Source organism: Cervus elaphus, chromosome 5 (assembly GCF_910594005.1).
Source record: "Cervus elaphus chromosome 5, mCerEla1.1, whole genome shotgun sequence".
In the NCBI taxonomy this organism is placed as follows: Eukaryota; Metazoa; Chordata; class Mammalia; order Artiodactyla; family Cervidae; genus Cervus; species Cervus elaphus.
The window spans coordinates 41,274,766-41,301,994 of NC_057819.1; the positions used below are offsets into that span (position 1 = coordinate 41,274,766).

The 27,229-nt window shown below is 33.9% G+C and overlaps 1 protein-coding gene across 2 annotated transcripts in view; it reads left to right on the forward strand.

The window, feature by feature from the left end:
* The window catches only part of HSPA4L (heat shock protein family A (Hsp70) member 4 like), a 56,771-nt gene that overhangs the window by 6,630 nt on the left and 22,912 nt on the right, over nucleotides 1-27,229 (forward strand). For both annotated transcript variants that reach the window (XM_043902384.1, XM_043902385.1), the window contains exons 3-14: nucleotides 7,479-7,536; nucleotides 9,269-9,409; nucleotides 12,095-12,217; nucleotides 14,724-14,823; nucleotides 15,157-15,290; nucleotides 17,024-17,268; nucleotides 17,408-17,484; nucleotides 18,141-18,292; nucleotides 18,761-18,867; nucleotides 20,281-20,414; nucleotides 22,237-22,436; nucleotides 26,553-26,651. In XM_043902384.1, coding sequence (XP_043758319.1) covers nucleotides 7,479-7,536; nucleotides 9,269-9,409; nucleotides 12,095-12,217; nucleotides 14,724-14,823; nucleotides 15,157-15,290; nucleotides 17,024-17,268; nucleotides 17,408-17,484; nucleotides 18,141-18,292; nucleotides 18,761-18,867; nucleotides 20,281-20,414; nucleotides 22,237-22,436; nucleotides 26,553-26,651 — 1,570 coding nt within the window. The remainder of the gene's footprint in view (nucleotides 1-7,478; nucleotides 7,537-9,268; nucleotides 9,410-12,094; nucleotides 12,218-14,723; nucleotides 14,824-15,156; nucleotides 15,291-17,023; nucleotides 17,269-17,407; nucleotides 17,485-18,140; nucleotides 18,293-18,760; nucleotides 18,868-20,280; nucleotides 20,415-22,236; nucleotides 22,437-26,552; nucleotides 26,652-27,229) is intronic.

Here is a 27,229-nt window from a genome sequence, read left to right on the forward strand (position 1 = left end):
TACATAATATACATTATGAGTTTAAGATGTTTAACATGCCTTTTAGTATGTGGTTAGTATGTGGTTGGGTTTCCCTGATAGCTCAGTTGGTAAAGAATCTGCCTGCAGTGCAAAAGACCCTGGTTTGATTCCTGAGCTGGGAAGATCTGCTGGAGAAAGGGATAGGCTACCCACTCCAGTTCTTGGGCTTCCCTTGTGGCTCAGCTGGTAAAGAATATGTTTGCAATGTGGGAGACCTGGGTTCAGTCCCTGGGTTGGGAGGATCCCCTGGAGAAGGGAAAGGATACCCACTCCAGTATCCTGGCCTGGAGAATTCCATGGACTCTGTAGTCCATGAGTCACAAAGAGTCAGACAACTGAGCGACTTTCACTTCACTTAGTGTGTGGTCATTATAGTACAAATTACTGAGCATAGCTATGTTCTAATTAAATTTTATTTACAAAAATAGGTGGCAAGTGGTAATTTGCAAACCTTTGTTCTAGGCAGTCATAATAAAAATGACAAAATTATTGTGCATTGTTATTTGTCTTTCATGAATTTTGAGTAAGATAATCAGTTTTCAAAATACTGTATCTAATTTAATAATTAAACGGTATGTCTAATTTAAAGTACCTAATCAGCTTTTTAAATAAAAATTAAATCAGTTGTATAAATGTGTGTGTGATTTCTGTAGGGGCTTTCCAGGTGGGACAGTGGTAAAGAATCTGCCTGCCAGTGCAGGAAACGTGGGTTCAACCCCTGGGCTGAGAACATCCCCTGGAGTAGGAAATAGCAACCCATTCCAGTATTCTTGTCTGGGATGGACAGAGATGTCCAGAAGGCTACAATCAGTGGGGTCACAGAGAGTCAGACATAACTGAGCATACACACACGCAGCATATTTCTGTTAATGGTTTTAAGTTATGAACAAATTTAATTTTGGAGTTACACTTATTAGAAGCATTTGGAGACTACTAAAGGAATTTTTGTTTTTATACATTAAAATATTTTATTCATTGTCCATACTGAAAGATTGGAAAATTTACTAGATCATACGTGCCTAAACATTTTATATTCCTAAGCATTAGTCGCTCAGTCGTGTCGGACTCTTTGAGACCCCAGGGACTGTAGACCACCAGGCTGCTCTCTCCATGGGATTCTGCAGGCAAGAATATTGGAGTGGGTTGCTATTTCCTACTCTAATATTTCTAAGTAGCAAACTAAAAAAAGAAATGGTAACAATCATTCCTTTACTTTTTTTCCAGATAATTAAGTTTGAGAAATAATAATCACATGTTTTCTCTACTGTCAAAGTCTCAAATCCTTAACTTGTTTAGAGGCATTCAAATAGAAAAGAATGTTCTCCTCAGTTTTTTTGAACCACTAATGGATTACTTTGTACAGGACACTATTTGAGAAATGTTGCAGTGGTTTTCAACTAGAGGAGATTTTATACCCTAGGGTGCATCTGACAATGTCTGAAGATACTTTCGGTTGTCCTACGGGGAGAGGCAAGGGAAGAGAGCTAATGATATCTAGCAGGTGGAGGCCAGAGATGCTCCTCAAATCCCACAGTGCACAAAATGGCCCCAGTCTCTCAACAAAAAATTAGCCCCAAATGTCAGTAGTACCAAGATTGAGAAATCCTGCTGTATAGACATATTGGCAACTATAGTTGGAAGGAGTTCCTTAGCGGTTGACAATTTGATTCAGAGCCAAATGGCCATGTAAGGAACAAACCCCTTATTTAAACCAGTTGATTGTCCTCTTATATCATTAATTCAGCTATTGTATTTCTTTGCATCTACTCAGTGATAACAGAAGAGACTATAAATAGTAATTGTGATCTTATGGAACTGGCAAGGGAAAGTGGAAATTTCTAAAAATAGGGATGTTTTTAAAGTGTCAATGATAAGATCAAGAGGTTTTGATTCCTTAGTGGAGATTTACAAAGAAACAAACAAATGTAGAGTGTTGACCTCTTAGGTGAGAAGTTTCATAGTCTGTTGGCAGTGTGTGTTTTCGCCAACCTAACCATGCTTGGCTTTATAAGAGAGTTAATTTTAGATTTTACGGGAAAATACAAATACAACTTTCTTAAAGTAACATCCTGTCTTTTGATTTTTATGCCCCTCCTCTACTAAAATTTGGAAGTTTTGCTTATTTGTTTAATTTTGTGGCATCCTTTGAGAGTCTAGGACTACCGTTACGGTGGCAACATCAGCCTAAATATAATGGGTTTAAGCTGCATTGTAAACTCTTTTTTTTTCTGTTAGGTATAAAATGGATTTTCTAAATAGTAGTTGAAATAATATATAAAAAGTGTAATTGGATGTTGTGATATATAGTTGGATAAATTGTTGAATATCCTTTTCTAGAAAAACTTTTCTGTCAACCTAATATATAGTATAATGTGTCTGTTTTCCTTGCTATTACTGAAAATTAGGTAAAAGTTTTGAAAGAGAATAGGTATTTAAATTACTTTTATTTTTCTGAAAATCCTTGACAGACATTTATTTAATGGCTGTGTTCTAGAATCTTTTGGGGGGGAAAAATTGGAGGGAATGTGAAGACCTTTAGTATGTGAGAAGGACCTTTAGCTGGAGAAGGAAATGGCAATCCACTTTAGTATTCTTGCTTAGAGAGTGCCATGGACAGAGGAGTCTTGGGGGCTACAGTTTGTGGGGTCGCAGAGTCAGATATGACTGAAGCAACTTAGCATGCGTGCAGTATGTGAGGAGAATTTTCTCTGTATTGAAACTGGATATTTCCAAGTTATAACATTAAATTTTTGAACTTTACAAGTTGTCTGCTTTTAACCTAAAGAGAATGTCTGATGATGATAACTGTAGCTTTCTTCATGAAAAGATACAGGCATAAAACATATTTCAGTGAATACAGCACTGAATACAGCAAATAACAGTGAATACAGCAGTAAATGATTATAGTTTGATCAATCTTACTTGGATCTAAGTGTTTTAACAGAAGTCGAACTCTTGAGAATCAACCTAAGATTTTCTGTGCATTAAAGTAATGATAGCCTTGTATTGAAAAATTAAAAGTTTAAAGTGTATCCAGATAATGGAGTTGAAAGCAAAATGGGTTATAAAGCTGGCCAAGAGATGGCAAGTCCATGTTTTCTCTGATGAGTTTAGAATGGAATGCCAACCATCTACGTGGATTTCTGTATCAGGCATGCAAAGTCTACTCTGGTAGAGACTATGTTGAATCAAGGAGTTATTTGCAAGAAAAATGAAGGTGTCACCTGAACCACTGGTTCTTAATATATCCTATTTACCTGTTTTTACCAGATCACAATTAAAGAAAAGTAACTTGGATTTCATCGTATATCAGTTCATCACATTTAACATTTAGTTCTAAATAAATATCTCCTTGGATGTATCAAAGGCACTTCAATCTCAGCATATCCAAAGTAGAACTTGTGATGGTCCATCCCCAAACAGGTCCTTCTTAGAGCATTTTCGGTCTTATTGCATGGCACAACTATCTACCCTTCAATGCAAACTGGAAACCTGAATGTTATTCTTGTTACTTACCTCTTCCTATTACCTATTCCAGCACTGTTCAGTAAAAATAAATACAATGTGTGTGAGCCACGTACATAATTTAAAATATTCTAATAGTTTCAATAAAAATACAGACAAAATTAATTTTAATATACTTGATTTAACTCAGTATATTCAAAACCTTATTTCAGCATGTAATCAGTGTTTTTAAATTAATAAGGTTGTTTCATACTTAAAGTAAGTACATCTCAATTCAGACCAGCTGCACTGGGGCCCCAGTGGTGTAGTCATTTAGCATGCATTATTTATACAGACTAGCTGCATTTCACGTGCGTAATAGCCATGTGTGTCTGGTGGCCGCCTGTTGCTCTCTGAAGATCTAGTTCATCACCAAGTTCTTTGAGTTTTAACTCCTAAAATCTCTTAATTCCTTTTCCTTCTATCTCATCTGCCACTATCCTGATACGAGATTTTTGATGACTTCTAGCCCTACTCCCATTACTGTAGTCTAAATGACCTCTGCCAAACACTCCCCTAAGTTGAATCTATCATTTACTTAGTAATGATAAATTTCTTAAATGATAAATTATAAATTTCTTAGTAAATGATAAATTTCTTAGTGAAAGAAATTTAGTTTTCTTTCAAATCTCATCATTTTCTCAGGTAGGCCTTTCCTGATCCTCCTCTTTTAGGTCAATTCCTGTTACTATCGACTTTTCATTGCCATGTGTTCCCATTTGTGTACCATCTAGTTTACTTTGTACATTTGGGTGAGTCTATAGCAGATAAGTTCCAAGGGAGCCAATATGATGTCTGACTTTTTTCCCCTCATTATTATAACTCTACTACCCAACAGAGTGCCAGACATGTAGTAGTTATTCAGCATTCATCTGTTAAATTGACGAACTTAACTACTTGCCTTGACGGAGAATCCAGTGTCTGCAATGTAATAGTATCTTGTTCAGCCCTTGAAAAGCACTGTTCTGAGATCTTTCCTTTTCAGTATATATATATATAATACATATACATATATGTATATACACACACACACACACATATATATAAAAGCATGGAATGTTCTTTCTGCTATTCAAAAGCTTTTAATGATCTCTTAAAACCTAATGAAATATATTTCACATTTATAATATATCATTTAATACACTATATAATCTGGTCCCGATAGAGCTACCAAAATGTCCTATGAAACTAGTGAAGTTGCATTCTTCCTAGACTCCAAATGAGCATTACCCTTAGGAGCCATTTTTCCATTCGTTCAGTAAGTACCTTGGTTATGTACCAGACACCTAAAGCAGGGCTATCCAGTAGAACTTCCTATTCTACAGTATATGTTCTATGTGCTTTCTGTTCTTTGCATATACAGTAGCCACATGTAGCTTTGAAACACTCAAAAATTGGCTGTTGAGCTCTTGAAATGTGACTGAATTTTTAATTTTAGTCAATTTAAATTTTACTAGCTAGTGGCTACCATACTGGATACTGAACATCAAGGCAATGAGACAACATTATCTACCCACACGGAGTTCACACCCTAATGTGGAGATATAGTCAGTTAAAAAAAGAGATTGTATCAGATGGTGATATATTTATGGAAAAAAAATAAAATTGAGGAAACAGAAGATGTGTGCATTGAGGAGGAGCAAGAATGTTGTTTATGTGAGATAGAAAAGGTATTTCTAATAAGCTGATATTTGAGCCAGAGACATGAAGTGAGAGCTCAAGGTCTGTGTCCCAGAGAGAACAGCATGTACAAAGGCCCTGAGGCAGAAATGTGCTTGCCCTACTGTAGAAATAGCAAGGAGACTTCTGTGCCTAGATTGAAGTTACAGGGTAGAGCAGCTACAAAACAAACCATGGGCTTTATTGGCTGTTGGGGAAACAGGACACCATTGCAGGGTTTTTAGCAGAGGACTTCTGTCTTTAAAAGGATCACTCAGGCTGTTATATTGAGAACAGACGGTATACCTATATTCTGGTAATGTCCTTTTCCATAAAACCAGATACATATTAAAATGCTTTCTTTTCTTTCAAGTCTTAGGAAATCTAAACCTTATTATCTACAAGTGATTATTCTCTTTTTTTGCTTGTATCATTCATAATTTTATATGTTGATTTTTTTGATAGACTAAATTCTCCAAACACATTGGATTATAGCTAGTATAAACACAATGCCTGTAAGTATTTGTTGATTGAATGAATTACAACTGAATTATAACCTGTAATTAACACTGAAACCATGGAAACATTTTCTTGAATCACAGCATGAAATGGTTTTTTGATAAAAATGGTACTCTACACTTTTATAAGCAGAATTATTAATACATTTAAATGCAGTAATAAAAACAACATTGTTCATTTACCTATCAGTTCAGTTCAGTTGTTCAGTCATGTCCAACTCTTTGCGACCCCATGGACTGCAGCACTCCAGGCCTCTCTGTCCATCACCAACTCCCGGAGTTTTCTCAAACTCATGTCCATTGAGTCGATGATGCCATCCAACCATCTCATCCTCTGTCGTCCCCTTCTGCTGCTGGCCTCAATCTTTCCCAGCATCAGGATCTTTTCAAATGAGTCAGTCTTTCACATCAGGTGGCCAAAGTATTGGAGTTTCAGCTTCAACATCAGTCCTTCCAATGAATATTCAGGATTGATTTCCTTTAGGATGGACTGATTGGATCTCCTTGCAGTCCAAGAGACTCTCAAAAGTCTTCTCCAACACCACAATTCAAAAGCATCAATTCACTATATAGAAAGCTCAGCTTTCTGTATAGTGCAACTCTCACATCCATACATGACTACTGGAAAAACCATAGCTTTGATTAGATGGACCTTTTGTGGCAAAGTAATGTCTCTGTTTTTTAATATGCTGTCTGAGTTGGTCATAACTTTCTTCCATAGAGCAAGTGTCTTAATTCATGGCTGCAGTCACCGTCTGCAGTGATTTTGGAGCCCAAGAAGTAGTCTCTCACTGTTTCTCCATCTATTCGCCATGAAGTGATGGAACCAGATGCCATGGTCTTAGTTTTCTGAATGTTGAGCTTTAAGCCAACTTTTTCACTCTCCTCTTTCACTTTCATCAAGAGGTCTTTAGTTCTTCTTTGCTTTCTGCCATAAGGGTGGTGTCATCTGCATATCTGAGGTTACTGATATTTCTCCCAGCAGTCTTGATTCTAGCTTGTGCTTCATTCAGTCCAGCGTTTGTCATGATGTACCCTGCATAGAAGTTAAATAAGCAGGGTGATAATATACAGCTTTGACATACTCCTTTCCCTATTTGGAACCAGTCTATTGTTCCAGCAGTTCTAACTGTTGCTTCCTGACCTGCATACAGATTTCTTAAGATGCAGGTCAGGTGATCTGGTATTACCATCTCTTTAAGAATTTTCCACAAAGTCAAAGGCTTTGGCATAGTCATTAAAGCAGAAGTAGATGTTTTTCTGGAACTCTCTTGCTTTTTCAGTGATCCAACAGATGTTGGCAATTTGATCTCTGATTCCAGAGATCATTTACCTATAGTCACTCACTAAATCCTCACACACCTCTCTGAGTAGGTATTATTATCAACACTGTCTTCCAGATGGGAAGCTGAGGCAAATAATGGTTATACTACAAGGTTACTCAGCTGTTAAGTGGCAGAGCCAGGATTTAGATCCAAGTCATAGACTTACTGAAAATTTTGAAAAATAATTTGGGGACCAATAAAATAATTTTGGGACCAATATAGTGTTGCCAACTATTAGGACATTTTAAAAAATTTTAACCTTTATTCTGACAACTAATCTATTACTTAGGAAAGTTTAAAAATACTTAAAATTCTGATTTCAATAACCTATTTTTTGAATACTACATGATTGTATTCATCCTCAAATTCATTTTTGTATAAAGAGAAGCACAGTAGTAGTACATTAATATAAAAATACCTTGGGAACACTTTTTCTTTTTTCCCTGTTCAGAGCGTGTATATCTTTGGGATCAAGAACACGAGCCATTGGAAATGCAGCTAAGAGCCAGGTGAGTTGTTAATGCAGATGTTTTGACTTACAGGAAGAATTAACTTCATAATGGCAGCTAAGCTCCCAGTTTATATAATTAAAAGTGAAAAAAGAGAGTAAAGAAGTTGACAGATCCTAATATCTTTGTATCTTACTAAATATATTTTGCTTTGGATTGTAAAATATTTCTTCAATTTTATTTTTTTAAAAATATTAGTTGTGAGGTTATGTTATGCTGTCAGATGGCATCAGGTTTTCCTTGTATGGTCACTTTTAATGAGGGATATGCTATCTAGAATACATACTTCTACAACAAGTGAATGATGTCTTTGTTAGGGAAGGTGGAAAAAATTGGAGAAACTAGTTTCCAGAGTTAATTCTCTGTGGCTGCCACTTTACATGGAATCTGTTTCAGTATTCATATTTCTAGGCTTCTGAAATCCTTTTGCATAAAACGTACACTTTAACATTCCATGCTACAGGTTCATTTTTCTTAGACTTTGTTTATTGCCATGAACCAAATACCCTTAACAATTATTTTTTACATTTTAATATATACCTGGGTCTTTTCTTTATTACAAAATAACTGTTTAATGGAGCTATTTTTTTTTATGACTTTGTAGAAATAATTGACTCATTTATCCAGGAATAAATGAGTGTGAATATGTTTTTTTCCTCCTTTTCCATTTTCATACTGCGCATAACCAAATGTTTGTGCCAAAATGACCCCTTCACTAAAGGTTACTTCTCATATTCTGGCTGATCTCCTAAGGTATCGTATGGCTTAGAGTCCTGAAGGAAGCAAACTATGTTATTTTTCCTAAAAAGCTAAAGAGATCAACATAGTAATTCAGCATCCCTGTAGTTTTCATCTTATAATTGAAGGTCACTAAGAGGGCAACAACTACATGTTCTAGTTAAAGAAAAACTACTTTGCCAAAATACACGCTATTTACAAATGAAGACACATTAACTTAGCACCATGCTATATGGAAGGATTTTTAATTTACTAGCCTAGGACACAGAAGATATTTAGTGTAAAAGAAAAACAGGGTGATAAAAGACATAGTTTAAATATTAATAAAAACAAAAATGAAAGTGGAAAGAAATCAAAGATACTAATTCATTAGCCTAAAAGTCTTGAAGAAAACCAAATAATTGAGTTTGTCGATAGATTTTCATTGTATTTGAGAAGTTTTGAAGTTTTGTTCTTTTTAAAAGACAATTAATTTTCATTTTAACATTCCAAGGGTAGGAGATAGTGGTTTCTATCAATTTGTTCAGTTGCTTGTTGTGTCTGACTCTTTGTGACCCCATGGACTGCAGCACGCCAGGCTTCCCTGTCCTTATTTGTCTCCTGGAGTTTGCTCAAGCACATATCCATTGAGTAGATGCCATCCAACCATCTCATCCTCTGTCGCCCCCTTCTCCTCCTGCCCTCAGTCTATCCCAGCATCAGCATCTTTTTCAGTAAGTTGGCTCTTCATATCAGGTGGCTAAAGTATTGGAGCTTCAGCTTTAGCATCAGTCCTTCCGATGAATATTCAGGGTTGATTTCCTTTAGGATGACTGGTTTGATATCCTTGCTGGCCAAGGGACTCCTGTCAATTAGAAATCAGATAATTAAATGATAGTGTGTAATTCTTAACTTTTACAGATGTATAGGATAAGGAGACTTGGTGATTCTCAAATACTAGGGTAGTTTACTTTGCATTAATTCAGTAATTGATAAAAGTGTTTACTGCCAACAGATAGTCACAAATGTAAGAAATACAATTCATGGTTTCAAAAAACTTCATGGGCGATCTTTTGACGATCCTATTGTGCAAACTGAAAGGATCAGGCTTCCCTATGAGCTGCAGAAGATGCCAAATGGAAGTGCAGGGGTTAAGGTAAGTGTATATTCTCAGAATGCAAGCATTTGTTCAGATTAAAAAACCAAAAGCAGTAATATTGCCTATTTTTAAATACTTTAAAAATATTTTAACTTTTTTCCTTTAGGTGAAATACATACATACCAAGAAACAGGCAGTTTTTGTAGTGTGCTTTAGTGTATGCAAAAAAAAAAATCTGACTTAAAATAATAATCTTTTTAATCCAAATACTTTTATTGTCAAGAGAAAGGTATTATTGTTGGAGAACTTTTCGAGGTGAACCATTTTTAAGGGACAAAGGCAGAGGCGTATGTGATTTAGAAAAATAGACCCCAAAGTATGTTAACTGCTATAATGAGTTTGCTCTAATTTAGAAGAATCTTGTATTAGGAGTATTAAAGCAAATTCTTCTTCCAAGTAACAGATAGATTCTAGGTTTTTACTTCTACATCCTGAGACAGAAAGTTTTAGATTGGTTAACAAAAACTAACAGAATACCCCAAAGCAGATAGATTATATGACTTAGCAGTTCTACCTAGGATGTATATATACATAAGAGAATTGAACCACTTGTGCACACAAAAATTTGTACACTAATGTTCATAATAACATTATTTATAATAGCCAAGAAGTGGGAACAACCCAAGTGTCTACCAGCTGATGAGCGTATGAACAAAATGTGGTATAGTTATCCAGTGGTGTGTATTATTTGGCCATAAAAAGAAAGTACCTAGAAAACATGCTAACTGGGGGAAAAAAACATATAAAAGGCCACATATTTTGTGATTTCTTTTGTGTGGCTCTCCAGAGTCAATGCAAATCAGTAGACACAGAAAATAGACTTATGGTTGTTAGGAATTAAGGGTATCTTTACTTCTTAATTGTTAGGAATGGGTATCTCTACTGCTGCTGCTACTAATGGGACACTGTTTTTAAGGTGATGAAAATGTACTACAATGAGTGGTAATCAGTATACAACTTTGAACATAGTAAAACCACTTAATTGTATACTTCAGAAGGGTAAACTTTATGCAATAAGATTTATATCTCACAGCTAAAAATTTTAGTAGCTGATTTTCAAATTGATATATATGTTTTAAGGTGCACATATTTCCATGTTTAGAAGAGGGTTCTGACTACAGGATGGATGATGAATTGTAATGAGACATGAGACTTAACAGTAGTTCAAAGAAGACACGATAAGAGATTAAGGACAAATTGAAAATTGGGAAGTCATATTTTAGGTGAAATTTGTGGATCAAGAGGTACTGACTAGAAAGCTAATGGGTTATGATAGCAATAAATGTGATAAAGAGTAATGTTTACATGTCCTTTAGATATGATAACTTCCGGTTAATGACTGTGTGGAACAGTTTTATTCTAAAGTGTTTTATTCTTTAAAAAGAAAATTAAAAATTATGCTTTGTGAGTAGTTTGATTAAAAACAAAATAATTTTTATAGAAAGTCAAAACCTAATTTTTAAGTGATATAATTTTTATGCAATTATAGTGAGTGCATGTAAGCTAATTGAAGAGGCTTTGAAAACATCAATCAACCATGCTTTGAACTAAGTTTCTTCATCCTTTAAAGACTGAAGATCTTTAGCATTCAATGCCTCAAGCATTTTATGCATTTATTTTTTCTGAGATTTGTTTGAATATGTTTGATATTTATTTCATCTAACTTTTATATTCTTCAAAAAAATTCTGTATTGTTGTGCCTCCTATAATCAAACTAAGACACATGGTACTTGATTCATTTTCCCTTATTTTGGTGTGCTTGATTTCTTCTTGTGTTTAAACTTCATGTAATTTCATGTAATACTTGGTTTTGAACTTACCTGTAAATTGATTTGGGAACAAATGGATATCAAGTTTAGGTCTGTTTCATAGTAAATTTTATATCATTATTCATATTTACACAGTTAAATAAATACATACATTGTACTGCCTGAGAAGTTGTTTAAAGCTCTTCCAAAGTTCAGTGTTTTAGTATAAAATTATTTGCTCTTGGGGATACAGAGATGAAAGACATAGCCTTTTCTTCTGTAAATTAGCTGTAGTTACTCTTTGGGTTCTAAGTTAACTTTGTATTGCTTATAAATATTGCGATTGTCATTATGAAAGAGTTTGCTTATTTGAATAAAGCATAGTATTCCTTGGTCAAGAAGCACTGTAAAGTTTCATTTTATGTGCTTAAATTCAAGCTAGTCAAACCTGTGTATGAAATTGTAATTTTTTAAGATTTAAAAATTCTGTGTATGCATCTCTAATGTTTAATTATCCCCTGAAGCCTTGGAGTAATGTATAGAAAGTTTCTTTTTTTAAATAACAATTTTTTCCTGTGTTCTCATTTACTTTTCACAAAACTGTATTACTAAAGCTTTCATTTTAAACCCAAGGAGAGTTCTAACTTCCAAAAGAAAGATAATTGGATCTCTTTCCCGTTATTTGTTTATAAGAAGAATAGTAAATGATAAAACTTGCTTTTGTGGGAGATGGGGATCTGGAGCAGGTAAAGACACTCTTGAGGATTTTTTGGTTGTAATACTATGGGTAAGGCACTGGAACTTCAGAGATGATATATGATGATACTAGAGCCATCTTTTTGCTATATAAGTTCATTGCGTAAGGACTCTGCCTTTTTCATTAAATACTAGATGAATAAATGACTCTTATTAAATATCTCCACTTGGGCTTCAGGTGCGATACCTAGAAGAAGAAAGACCTTTTGCAATTGAGCAGGTTACTGGGATGCTGTTGGCTAAGCTTAAAGAGACTTCAGAAAATGCTTTGAAGAAACCAGTGGCTGACTGTGTGATTTCAGTAAGTTTTACCTCAGTCCTGAACACTCTTGAATCATATTTTCCACTGTATTAATGTTATATTGAAATGTTTTTCTTCCATTATCTAGTAAATAACCTCCAATTTTTACTTTTATGTTAAAAAATTTCATTTGGTGAAGTTCAGGATTGAGTTTCCCATAAGTTAATTGTGATAATCAGCTAATCTTTAAAAAAAAAATCAATGTATGTGATTAGTTGGTGATTGCTATACCTGCCATTACCCTTAAGAATCTTTCTAGGTGGTACTTAAACATCCCAGCTCCAGGGAACCTTAACACTTACATCAAAGGTTGAAAATGCCGAGTTGGAAATTGGAGATTATGTATATTCTGTATCTGAAAGAAAATATTCTTTTTTAAAAAGATCAATTAGATGTATTTAACGTGTATACTTCTATACATATGCATGTGTATACAAGTTTTGACATATGCATATACCTGTGAAACATCATCGCAGTCAGTGTAATAAACATGCTTCAGTTCAGTTCGGTTTGGTCGCTCAGTCATGTCCGACTCTTTGTGACCCCATGAATCACAGCATGTGTTTATCACCCCTTAAAAAGCAACTTGAGCTTTTAAGGTAAAAATAGTTTGTATATAAGGTAAAAAACATGGTGCTTTGATATACATGATGAAAATGATCACTGTAGTCAAACAAATTAATAATCTATCTCCTATAGTTACCTTTTTTGTGTTTGTTTGGCAAGAGTACCTGAGATCTACTTTCTTAGCAAATTTCAGCATATAATACAGTATTATTAACTGTAACCATTGCTAACATTAGATTTCTAAAACTTATTCTACATAAATAAAATTTTATACACTTTGACCATTGGCTTCTGATTTCCTCCACTTTCCTATCCCTGGTAACCACCATTTTATTCTATCCTATGAATTTGACTTCTTCAGATTCCATCTATAGGTTAGATCATGCAGTATTTTTCAGAAAGAAAAGATCTGTCTTTTAAGGATTCTTAACAAAACATTTAATCATTTACCCTTTTATCTCTTGAGATCCCACTATATATTGATAACTAGGTTTTAAGTTGTATGTTCTCACCTAAATGTGAATATATTCTTAGTACTGTTAAACTTGGCTACAGAAGTTCAAGCCTCATGTCATCAGAAGAATAGAATATTATGAACTCTTCAGTGAATTTAGTAATTATGTCAGAAATTAGTATCAGAATATGGCATTGTGAATTTCTTGGCCACTATTAACTTTGTAATTAGTGCAATAAGCCCATGTGAGCTATACAAGGGGAATTTTTCTCTGTTTTATGTACTGTCCTATCCCTAATGGCTAAAAAAAGTACCTGGTACATAAGTTCTCAGTGAATATTAAGTGAATCATAGCTTATAATGTACATTTGTACCAGGAGAATAGTACCAAAATCAGGATATACTGACTTGTCAAAATTCAAGTTCTTTTAGTGTGATTATCTATTAAATGAAATTTCTAAATTCAGAAAGCAGTTAACTTGAAATTGGAAGAACCCCAAAGCATTTTGTACATGAATGTACTGTTTTTTATAAATCTGTAGACCAAAGGAAAGTGCTTCTTACTTTGATAATACTAAGTATATGTAATCTTAATTATGTTTTAAATTATGGATTTATTTTTAATAGAAACATAATGTTTTTTGGTGATTTATAAAGAAACACATGCTCATCATAAGTCCCCTGCAATATAGTTTGCCCTCCCTTTGAAATATAACCATTGTAAACATTTGGGAGTGTATTCTTCTAGTAGTACATATACACAAAAGTGAAATCATGCTATATGTGCACCCCCCCTTTTTTTTTAATGTAATAAAGATACTATTCCATGACAGTTCAGATCGATCTGTTTCTAACATCCACATCAAATTTCTTTATGTGGATATAACATATTTAACGAATCTCGTTTTAACAGACTCTTGGGTTAATGTTTTATTATTAAATATAAACAAATATGTATTTTTATAGAATAGACCAACATGAGATGGATTTAGATTAACATATTTTTGAAATTCTACAGTATTACTCTATTTTACTAATTGCTTTAAATTTGTGTTCATACTTTGGGTCAAAACTTTTGATATAGCAATTGCCAACCTTAAAGAAAAAAAGGCGGGTGGGGGGGGGCTTCCCTGGTACTTACTTCAGACAATAATCTGCCTGCAATGCGGGAGATCTGGGTTCAATCCCTGTGTTGGGAAGATCCCTTGGAAGGGGACATGGCAACCCACTCCAGTATTCTTGCCTGGAGAATCCCCATGATCGGAGGAGCCTGGCAACAGTCCATGGGGTCACAGAGAATCGCACACAACTGAGCGACTAAGCACAACCTAAAACAAAAAACAGTATTTTTTCTCATTTATTGGAACACCATTTATTACTTTACATAAGTTTTGGTGTAACTATTTTCATTTTCAGTTGATGAAATGTTTAAGTATAATGTATTACAATGAACTAATACACTTGATTATTGTTTCACAATACCAGATTCCTAGCTTTTTCACTGATGCTGAGAGAAGATCTGTGATGGCTGCAGCCCAAGTTGCAGGTTTAAATTGTTTAAGGTTAATGAATGAAACTACTGCAGGTGAGCAGTTTGCAATTTGAAAATCACTGTCATTAAAATATTATTATAGTTTTTTTCTAATTAGTAAAAGCGTTTATTTTTTAAATAACTGTTATGTCCTGATATGTTATAAGCTTATCATTTTGGAGTAGAGCATTTTGGCAGAAATTAAACATGTCTTACATTGACTCTTGAGTCATTAACATTATAGGGTAGAAAAAATAAAACATTAACCAAATTATCAAAAACTATTTTACTTTGAAGCTAACTAAAATGTAGTATCAGCATTACTTATTTATTGTTTTCCAAGCAATTGCTTTCCTGGAGTTAATCTCATTCTTTGTTCTTGCATAGTTGCACTAGCATATGGAATTTATAAACAGGATCTTCCTCCATTAGATGAGAAACCAAGAAATGTAATATTTATTGATATGGGACATTCTGCCTACCAGGTCTCGGTTTGTGCTTTTAACAAAGGAAAACTTAAAGTAAGTAAATAAATGATTTGCTATATTTAATTTTAGTGGTTAAGAGCATATAAGACTAAACTGAGAACCCTAACGCATGGATTTAAACCCTGGTTCTGCCACTTAAAAACTGGAAAAAAAAAAAACAAACTGTGAACCTTGAGCAAGTTATGTAACCTCTCCAACTCTCAGGCTTCTCACCTGAGGATATTATCAGTAAGTATCTCATAGAATTTTTGAGGATGAAATGAATTAGAGTTTATAAGATACTTGGAACACCATATTGCAGTTATTGTGTGTTAGCTATTTTTTATTAGTGTTGAGGTGTTTGTCACCTATCAGGGAGCATAAATTACATATTTATAAACGTACATAGGAAACATTTTCTAAAATGATTCCCATTGTCTTTAGAAACCTTTCTATCCAGGAATCCTAATCAAAATTTTCTACAGTGGGTGTTGTTTACCTCTCCGCGCTTATCTTCTTATAGCCTTTGTTTCGTTTTATATTCATTTCTACATTAATCATCTTACCCAGACTTACACACACTTTCTGTCCCTATTATACACATGTATAGAATTTGCTCAGAAGATTAAATGCTTTGGGTTACCCAGAACCTTTTAGAGCCTTTTGTGTTGAAGTTTATATTACTATATCAACATCCTTGTAATCAGAAAATTAAAGGGAAATTACTCATAGTGAATATAGGAATCTGTCCATTGATTCTCCATGTTAATCTGTGGGATGACATCCCAATCAGACTATGCTCACGTCCTACTGATGTTTACCACTATTCCACCACCCATCTTTATGAAAAAGGCTGAATCACACCATGTGGAGCTCTACTTTCTGGCAGTAACTATTATAACTAGTTATTTTTACCCTCTGCCACAGGGAGATAGACTAAATATCTTGGCTCTATGGTTTTCAAGAGCTATATCATTGAAGTGTGTGACTTTTCTGCTCCTTTTCTATTAGACTGCTTAGCTGAGGCCAGTTGTTCAACAAGCTTATTAAATTCTTGTCTCTCCTCTTCATTTTTTTTTAATTTTATTTTTTGGTTCCTTACATGCTCTTTTGTTCCTTCTATATGTTTATAAAAATAGTCTGGCTTTTTAGGGGAATGGGGGCAGCAATTCTTGATTTGTAAATTTGTAAAATATTTAAAAAAAAAATTTTTAAAGCACTTTTTATTTTATATTGGAGTATAGCCAATTAACAATGTTGTGATAGTTTTGGGTGAACACTGAAGGGACTCAGCCATACATTTTATCATTTCTCCCTCAAACTCCTCTCCCACCCAGGCTATCACATAACACTGAGCACAGAGTTCCATGTTTGATCAATTAAAATATTTTATATTTAATCTTTGGATTGGCTCCTCTTGGCTGTTTCGTCTTTGGTTACATACTTAGGACTCTTTCTTTGCTCTCTTAAACTTGGTTTTTGGCCAGTCTGTTCAATGCTGTTGTAGAACCAAAGGATGTGAGATAATGAATTTTTAGTCATTGCAACTTAACTATCTCAGAATTAAAGTTACTCTCTCACATAGGTATATAGATCTATAAAGCAGATAATTCAGAATGGATAAATATGTTGGCTAAATATGATAATTAATATAAATGATTCCAAATTTGGCATGCCTATGATTTTTGACAAGTTCTTTGAATTTTAAAAGGCTTTCTCAGGGCAGTTTAGTTCTTGAAAGCATGTAATATTTCTGAAAATTCAGTTCTGGTTTTTCAATTAAACAGGTCTTGTCTACTACCTTTGATCCATATTTGGGTGGCAGGAACTTTGATGAGGTTTTAGTAGACTACTTCTGTGAAGAGTTCAAGACAAAATATAAGATAAATGTCAAAGAAAACTCTCGGGCCTTGTTGCGTTTATATCAGGAATGTGAAAAACTAAAGAAGCTAATGAGTGCAAACGCATCAGATCTTCCACTGAACATTGAGTGTTTCATGAATGACCTTGATGTTTCTAGTAAAATGAACAGGTACTATGTATGTTTTCAATTGAAAAGTGTTTCCTCATTTTATGTTTGGATCGTGTCTAATTTTTTTCATTCTGTTATTTCAGAAGATATGCTCAATTTTTATATCCCCAAATAATGACTTTTATTTCATTTCCCACAGGGCTCAGTTTGAACAATTATGTGCTTCCCTCTTAGCCAGAGTTGAACCACCATTAAAAGCAGTAATGGAACAAGCTGGTAAGTGAAGGTTACTGAACTAACCATGGAAAGTGTACCATGGTGTTACTTTAATGGGGTAGAAAATTGTAAAAGCAATAAAAAATTCATGTGTTTTTTTTTTTTGAAGATTAGTATTTCTTATTTTAGAGAAGGAGTTTATAACTCATTCTTTATTCATAAGACAAGGGCCACTAGACATCAGAGTTTACGAGAACTCGTCCTGGCCCATACTGTTTACATCATAAAACTAATGCTAATTATATTTTAAGGTATTTTTATAAGTAAGTTTTTAAAGATTGATCAGAAGTAGAAGTGAGAACATGACTGTTTTTTGTTAAGGTTTTTCGTGATCAATTAAAAACTAGTTCCTATGGGGATTTGTGAGGTAGAAGTTAGAAAGAATGAAGGACTCTGAACAGTTTCCTTAAAGTCCATGAGGTGCTCGTCTGTTTTGTGGTCACTTCATCATCTGGACCAAGTACAGTGCCTGATGTGTGGACAATTAATATCTATTAAATTTTGCTTTTTTCCAAATTTATTTTTATTTTCTTTTTGTTCTACCTTGTTTTGAGTAAATTAAAAAATTCATTTTTTTTTAAAAAGTACTTTCCAGAGTCTACTGTTCACATTTTTTATAAAGACTGTCTTAATTTTTGAAACATTTTGTTTTCCAGACTTACAACGTGAAGACATAAGTAGTATAGAAATTGTAGGGGGAGCAACACGAATTCCTGCTGTGAAAGAGCAAATCACTAAATTCTTTCTTAAAGACATAAGTACCACACTAAATGCTGATGAAGCTGTTGCAAGAGGATGTGCATTACAGGTATGATTATTAGTCTTTTTTTAAATTTTAGAATGTATATTTTGCCAGAAATACGGTGATAGGCCTCAAAGAACTTTTTAATTTATTATCTGGTCCAACCACTCAACAATAAGCTAAAATTAAATTGAAATTATTCCTGATAAATAAAGGTTATGTCTATCCCATTTGTTTTTAAACTATCATAGGACTGTATGTCAGTAATTACACAGAAAGACACTTATTTTATGAATTCTTATGATTATTCCTATTTAAAATTATTTTTTTGAGATTAAAAAATATTTTACATCCGTTTTTGTAAAGTTACAGAAAGAATGCTCTGACACTTTAAAATTTTACCTAGTTATTACCAAAAACCCAGAAATTTTTTAAATGGAACAGTTTCATTATAGCAACTTTGTTAAGCAATCATGGTAGCATGGGGTATGTTTCGTGTTTTTGATTTAAATACGGTGTCCTTCTTATTTTCAGTGTGCGATTCTCTCGCCAGCATTTAAAGTGCGTGAATTTTCCATAACAGACATTGTTCCCTATTCAATCACATTAAGATGGAAGACCTCTTTTGAAGATGGAACTGGGTAAGTTACTTTTAAAGCCTTGGTTAGAGCTTATCATAAATAAGAAATTGAACTTACTTTTCTAAATTAGAGGAATTTATACTCCTTAAACTTGCCAAACACTTTAAAATAGTATTTTAGAAACAAGGAGAATATAAAAACACAATTTATCTGTAAACCATGAATGGCATCTTTTTAGTTAATATTTTATTATAAAAGTAAAACATTCTCAGTTTCAAATATAAATCATAGTATAGAAATATAAAAAGTATTCTTGCTTGGAAAATTCCGTGGATAGCAGCTGCTGCTGCTAAGTTGCTTCAGTCTTGTCCGACTCTGTGCGGCCCATAGACGGCAGCCCACCAGACTCCCCTGTCTCTGTGAGTCTCCAGACAAGAACACTGGAGTGGGTTGCCATTTCCTTCTCCAATGCAGGAAAGTGAAATGTGAAAGTAAAGTCGCTCAATCGTGCCCAACTCATGGCGACCCCGTGGACTGCAGCCCACCAGGTTCTTCCGTCCGTGGGATTTTCCAGGCAAGAGTAGTGGAGTGGGTTGCCATTGCCTTCTCCAGATGATGGTATACATAATAATAAAGAGTGAGTTTCTGGGTCACTATAAACAGTAGTTATAAGTCATTTCTGTTATACTGTTTAAAAAATAGGAATTGCTTTTGTAGCTTTTAAAGCTTCCTGTACTAGAGAAGAGAAAATACTATAAAGAGCATTTAGTTACATCAACTGAAAAACTTGGAATTTGGCTTATAGATTAAAGTATTGAAATTTATAAAGTTGATAGCTGTACTATGGTTATATTAGAGAATGTCCCTGTTAGGAAGAATACCTTTAAAAATTTTTAGGTGAAGAGCCATCATGTATGTAACACCCACAGCTTGTTCAGAAAAAAATGTACACATACGGCAGTGTGTGTGTGTACTCAAAATGATGAAATAAATGGGTTAAAACAGTAACAAATTTAGGTAAAAGATATACAGGTGTTCCTTATCCTTGTTTTATTTTTGCACCTTTCTATGAGTTTGAGATTATTTCCAATTAAAAGTGTTTTTAAGGGAGCTAGAATAAAAAGGGTTACATAAGGTAAGTGTTTTGGAAACTAATCGACAGAATTTGGTTCTCAGATGTGAACAACAACAAAATTCCCTATAAATTGGCCTTAAAATATACCTCCTCTCAGGTAATTTTTCCCATTTTAGTAGGAGAGAATTATCTGTTACTATGACAGGCATTCTAAAACTTTGAGATATAAACCTGTCAAAATTCATTGTATGTTTATTTGTAGCAAAACCAATAATTCTTTTTCTTAACATTTGTGCAGAGGTCTTTAAAATTGCTGCTTATGAATTTAAAACGAGATGGATTCTGTCATTAGGTTCGTAGGAAGCTGTCTGTTTAACTGTTTTCCCACTCCATTTTAGGGAATGCGAAGTATTCTGTAAGAACCATCCTGCCCCATTCTCAAAAGTCATTACTTTCCACAAGAAAGAACCATTTGAACTAGAAGCATTTTATACTAATTTACATGAAGTGCCTTATCCAGATCCAAGAATTGGTAAGAAAACTCCCAATTTTTTTTTCCATAAAATTTATCCTCTTACAGTATTTGAATCAAGAAAACAAATTAACATTTCAGCTAACCCAGCGCTGGATTTTTAAACAAAGATAGTCATACTTTTTTCTAAACATGCACTTTTTGGTGCTTAGAGTTTCATTTCTGGATAACAGCAGGTTTGAATATTTTTAATTCATTTTAACATCTATATTTAAAATGCTCTGTAATTGGCTTGAGAGGTTGGATAAGGGTTATTTTTTAATGAAAAAACTAATCAGTAAACTTGAATATGTAGTCAGTGATGTCCGACTGACTACATATTGTGACTTTAAACTCGCGTTCGACATACTGGCAACAACTAGAATGAGTATTACTGGTTTGACCCATGGGCAGCAGATAGAATGAGTACTACTGGATTAATACAAAAGTGGAACTGGGAGACTAATATCCATTTCAGCTGAGTTATCTTTTTAGAAGATACAAAAAAAGTATGATTTGTATCATTTAAAAGAATATAAAATTTTAAAATTTTCTATATGTGCTACTTTTCTTGATAAATTAAAATGAGGACAGTATTAATATTTCAAGTACATTATTTAAAACAGTAGAAGTAACTATTGAAAATGGTATTCGTTTTCTAGGGCTTCTGTAACAAAGCACCACAAACTAGATATTTCAACAATAGAAATGTACTGTCTCACAGTTCTGGAGACTGGAACATTCAAAATTAAGGTGTTGGTGGGATTGATTCCTTCTGAGGGCTGTGAGGAAAGGATCCATTCCAGGCGTTTGTCTTTGGTTCATAGATGGCCATCATCATGCTTATGTGTCCTTCTCCTCTTGTGTGTATCCGTCTCCAAATAAGGACACCAAGTCATTGAATTAGAGCCCACCCAATAACTTCACTTTAACTTGATTACTTTGTAAAGACCCTGTCTCCAAATAAGGTCACTTCCTGAGGTTACTAGAGAGTAGGCCTTCAACATATGCATTGGGGCAAGAGGGGTGGTCACAATTCAACCTATAAAAACCAGAATTTTATATACAACTTTTCTGCCTAGTTTTCTCTCTTTACCATGGATAACATTATATATTTGAGATTTTTTTCTAAAAAGTAAAATATCAGATTTCTTTTTTTCTTACTGGGATTGCCCCAGAGCAGGTATCAAACCCATGTCGTCTGCATTGGCAGGTGGAATTCTTTACCACTGAGCCACCAAAGAAGCCCTGAAACGCCAGATTTCTTAAAGTGAGAAAAGTAATGTAAACTTAGTAGGTAGTAGTGACTGTATAGCTTAGCAATTTTGCTATAGGCAAGTTCCAGGAAAAGAAAATTTAAATTGCTTTGTGAATTACCAAGATGATAATGATTTGCACAGTTTATAACAAACAGGTAATATGTATTTGGTTTTAAAGTTCGGAAATTGAATTTTGCTATTTTGGTTTTAGTGTGGCAATATTGTAAAACTTAAAAGTGAAATTGCCTTCAGTCAGATTGTCCTTGATTAAGATCTTTAACTCTCCTTTTTCCTGTCACTGATGACTTGGGGCAGGTGTTTTAACCTTTTGAGTCATTTTTTTTAAATTTATTTTTAGTTGAAGGACAATTGCTTTACAACCTTTTGAGTTTTTATTTATACCAGGTTTATTATATTAAAAAAAGGTGATTGGGGGAAATGCATGCCCCACCATAATCAGAATATGATGATAAAAAAATTTTTTTTTGGCCAACATGTGAAAATGATAGTAAAATTATTGAATGAATGAATTGAATGAGTTAATCTGAGGCCTATGTTCTGATCAAAGTTCTTTTTTCCTTAAGGGAACTTTACCATTCAGAATGTTTCCCCACAGTCTGATGGTGATAGTTCCAAAGTTAAGGTTAAAGTTCGTATTAATGTCCATGGAGTCTTCAGCGTGGCTAGTGCATCTGTGATTGAGAAGCAAAGTATAGAAGGGGATCACAGTGATGTTCCTATGGAGACAGAACCTTCTTTTAAGAATGAAAGCAAAGATGATGTGGTATGTAGAAATTCTATTTTTAAAAGGCTCCTCTGATAATATATACAGTGTCTTAATTATAACTGTGTGTGTGTGTGTTCAGTCACTCAGTTCTGTCTGAAGAGAAAAATGTGCTGTACATTCAGTAACATTGCAATAGATTCTTGATAGTTTCTTTATGAAAGAGTTAATGTGACTCTAATGTTGCATTGGCTTAGTGTCAGTGAAAGAGTCTTAAGAGAAAGTGATTGTATTCCATTACATAAAGTTTTCTTCTTTTTATGTATAGTATTTGTAAGTTATTTTAAAGACTTTGGTTGGATTTTTTTCAAACCATAATTGGAGGTCTGCCCTAGATTTTTCATGTATTTGTGCATGTTAAGAGTAGATTTTAACATTTTAAATTTCAAGATGGTTTCTCCCATTTTTAAAAGTTGTGTTTTTGTCTGTTTTCACTAAAAATTACTGTAAAATCTTTTCTTTTAAAATGATCAGAATTCTGCTGCTACTTCATTTAAGAACCATGGCATTTTCTTTCATTTTTCTTCACATGTATTATTTTCCTGTTACATCCTCCCTTCCTTGAATTAAGGAGAAGGAAATACTGTCCTAATATGTTAGTAAAGATAGTCAAGTTTCATAAATAAACGTAAGAATGATAAGTTGAAAAGTTAATTTTCTTAATTATGATTTACAACAACTATGGTAGATGTGTAAATTTAATCCATTAAGATTTAGTTTTACTAAAATTGAAAGCATTCTGTATGCTTTTTGGAATAAGTTCTTTTACAGCTGTTTGACTTCTTCACCTCTTTTTCTAAAAAGTCTCTGTGTAATGTTTTAGACCTTGAGTTTCTCTGTGTGATGTTAGTGAATCCTGGGCACTAAAAACAAGGAGATTGTGGCACCCATTATCTACCTCTCGCATGTTTTATATGCTGCTTCTATTTGTATGTGGGCTTGAAATCCAGTTAGCCAGCCCTTTAGGATGACTTCTGAATGTGTACTTAAAAAACTCACCTGTGTATAAAATGCATGAATTTATAGCATCTGCTTTGGGCACTCAGAGATTGACTTGCTTACAAGAGTGTTTTTGGCTTACTAGAGAATATTTCCAGGTACTTGGTGTTCCATAGAAAGTATTTCTTCCAGTTGAGTGAGATGTTCCTGAGCATATCTTCTGTAATTTATATAATCAAGGGACAAAAAAAAGGTAACTGACATTATGGGTCATATAGTTAGCATTGTTGGAGAGCACATTCACATTTATCATCTCCTTTTAAGTCTCTACCTTAGCCGATATAATCCATGTTGAATAAATTGTAATTTATTTCCTTATTCTTGTTTTCTGCTGTGTAGATAACATGCTGTGTACTGTCTTGCTTAGTGTTTCTCTGTAGGACTTTTTTCTTTAATTCTGTATCAAGAAGTTTAAAAGATTAAGGTTTAAATACTATTATTAAGCAGTCTCTCCCTCCCCCCCCCCCCAAAAAAAAAATGTGAGTAAATTTGAAGTAGACCCTGGAAGCCAATTACTTAAGCTTTAGAGGAGAACATGAGAGGACAGTAAGGTCGTTTTTGCTGCTCCCTGGTTGCTGACATTGCTGGCATTGCTGGCAGGTGAAACCTAGGTATGGATCAGTGAGCAGCACTGGGTTGGTTGGTTGTTTTTTTTCTTTGCACGCAAGTTAGTTTATGAGAGATTATTTTATGGGCCTCATTTTTTTCATTAAAAATTAAGATATCTTCAATTTTCCTGAGAAACCATAGCATAGATTGCCAGCTTTTCTTCAGAACAGTAAAAAGATGTCTCAGAAAATGAACACTTTTCTTCTAGGTATTTATTACTTTCTGGACATATTAGGAAGGTATCACAACTTAGGCTTCATTACACAGTGAAGGATCAAAGAGACTATCATACCCTAATTTAACTGTTCCTCAACTGTTGACCACTTAGGTTATCTTTTTATCTACTTTTTAATTCAAAATGTCTGATTACTTATATGTACCAGGTACTATTCTAGGCACTGAAGATAGAGTGGTCAGCAGGATAAAGAAGGTCTGTCACTTACATTCTAATGGAAAAGGACAGGCAAGAAGTAACAGGATATCATATAAATATAAAGGAAATTATGCATAGTCTAAATTAAGTAATGAGGACAGTCACCTGTGAGGAGGGAAGAGGAAAGCTAGCGTGAAAGATGAAAAAGCAGAGTAAGGAGCCAGGTGCAGGTTAGGCGTCCAGACAAAGGGAAAAACAAGTACAAAGGCCCTGAGGGGAGGATACCTTTTAATAAAAGATATAGAAAAGGGGAGAGTGACAAGAAAAAGAGGTTGAGAAGGTAGATCACAGGACAGATTAGATAATACTAGATTTTATTTTTAAGTGCTTTTTATTTATTTGGCAAATAACTAGAAGTACCTAAATTTTGTGTTTAGATATAGCAGTGAATAGAAAAACAGTCTCAACCCTCATGAAGCTTAAAATCAGGAAGCCAATTCTAGAGGTGCTTTCATTAACTTTCCCACTAGGCATAATATTCCTATGAACCTTCTTATAAGTATTTTAAAAGATTACCAAATTACTCTCAGATCAACTACTAAGATGTACAAGTTCCCCCTTATTAATATACCTGAAATTGGGATGGATTGTGCAAATGATATTTTACATTCACTGTTGTGTGTGGCAATAATCATGAAAAGTTCTCATCATCTTTACATGTATGAACTTGATTATTACTCCTCATGGCATGAGTGGGCAGTTGCACCCCCTTGACATTAAATTGTATAAGGACCATTCACGAAAGGAATATTAGTCTTGGTTGTTGTCTGAAAATAATCTACTGATTCCTTCTGGTAAAATACAGGAAAAAAAATCGTAAAATTTGTAGAGTAGGTATCAGTGGCTTATAAGAAAACTTAGAGATGATACTGGAGCAATTTTTAAACAAATGGCTGGGCCACTAATGCTCTTGATAGCACAGAGGACAAATATGTATAGAACAATTCAGACATCATTAACTGAATTATGTGATTTAGATGAGTTGGGTTATGCATGTGAAAAAGTTTTAGAAATACCTTAACATATTGATTGATTTACATTTTTTTAGAGATAGGAATATATATAAGTACTAAATTTAAAATGCCCAGTGATGAAGTATTTTGGCCTTAACTAGCAACATTGTTTTCTTAGTATTACATGAAATAGTTAATAATGTATCTGTTGTCTATCTACGTTACCCCAACATGGCACTATAACACTTTTTTCACCTCTTCTCCATCATAAGGTTGGGAAAATTACATAGTTGGCAGGTGGTAGGGCAGGGAGCAGTGGGGATGGAATTTCAGTTCTTGACTTAACAAAGAACACTGCTATAAGTTGTCTTCTGACATGTTTTTCTCTTTGGCACAAATAAGCATTAGGCAAGATAACTTTATGGACATTATATGTAATAATGCTTAACTCCATGTATATCTGAACACTTAAATTATCCTGATTCCTGAGTGCCAAACTTTCTTCCTTTTAAGAGTAAGATTAAGGAAGACCAGAAAAATCTAATACTTGCGATTTTTTTTGCCAAGTTGGGAGTCCATTTTGGCAGTCTTATGGGTTGGAAATTTGTCTTTTAGATTTAAAAAAAAAACTTAAAAGTTTACATTTGATAATTCAGAGACATCTACTTTGACAGTTTTTATGTATTTGGGTATTTTCCTAGATTTTAAAAATACAATTGAATTTATGTGTAATACATAAATTTTATATCTTTTTCAGTTTATTTTCCCACATTAAGTTCTTTATGAACATTTTTTGTGTCAAGTTTAACATTCTTTTTTTTGGTCAATCTTGGTTTGTGAATTTGACTTAAGAACAATTTCCATTTATTTGCAGTTATTTGGTCACAGGTGAAAAACAAGATTTATTTTCATAGCATCAAATAGCTCTTTTCATTTTACTTACTGTCAACCTGAGTATTTATATTAATAGTTACTCCCATTTCGGAAACAGTGAGTTTCTACTTTACCATCTTCACACATGTGAAAACAGGCTTGAACTCTATGATGCTGTTCATTACCAAAAACAGAAAAAAGAAAGAAAAAGTGACTAGCGATATTGTCAGTTACTCATTTTCTTTGCAGGATAAAATGCAGGTTGACCAAGAAGAAGGAGGTCATCAAAAATGTCATGCTGAACACACTCCAGAGGAAGAAATTGACCATACAGGAACCAAAACAAAGGTTTGTTCTACTATTACTGTGCTTAATCGCTCAGTCGTGTCCGACTCTGCAACACCATGGATAGTAGCTTGCTGCTCCTCTGTCCATGGGATTTTCTAGCCAAGAATACGGGAGTGGGTTGCCATTTCCTTCTCCAGGGGATCTTTCTGACCCAGGGGTTGAACCCGACTCTCCTGCATTGCAAGCAGATTCTTTACCATCAGCCACTAGGGAAACCAGTATACTATTACTGTGGCTGTGTCTTTTTGTGTCTTTTCATTAACTTTTTTTTCTCATTAAAAATCTTAAAATCTCAGAAAATAGAAACTAGAATAGGACAAATGAAGAAAACTTAAATTAGCAATAATGCAGCACCTCAAAATTAACCACTCCGTGGTGCATGCTGCAAATCATAAAGCATTCTTAGTGCAAAAATTATATTTTTGGAAGTAAAGTTTTAAAGGATAAATGGCTCTTATTATTAAGAGTCATTATCTTACTGAGAAAATGAGTGCTGATAAAAGAGAAGGGAGAAATACCCTGCACCAGCCACCCAGATGAATATGGCTGGCTCCAGCTCTCAACTATCATCTTTGACA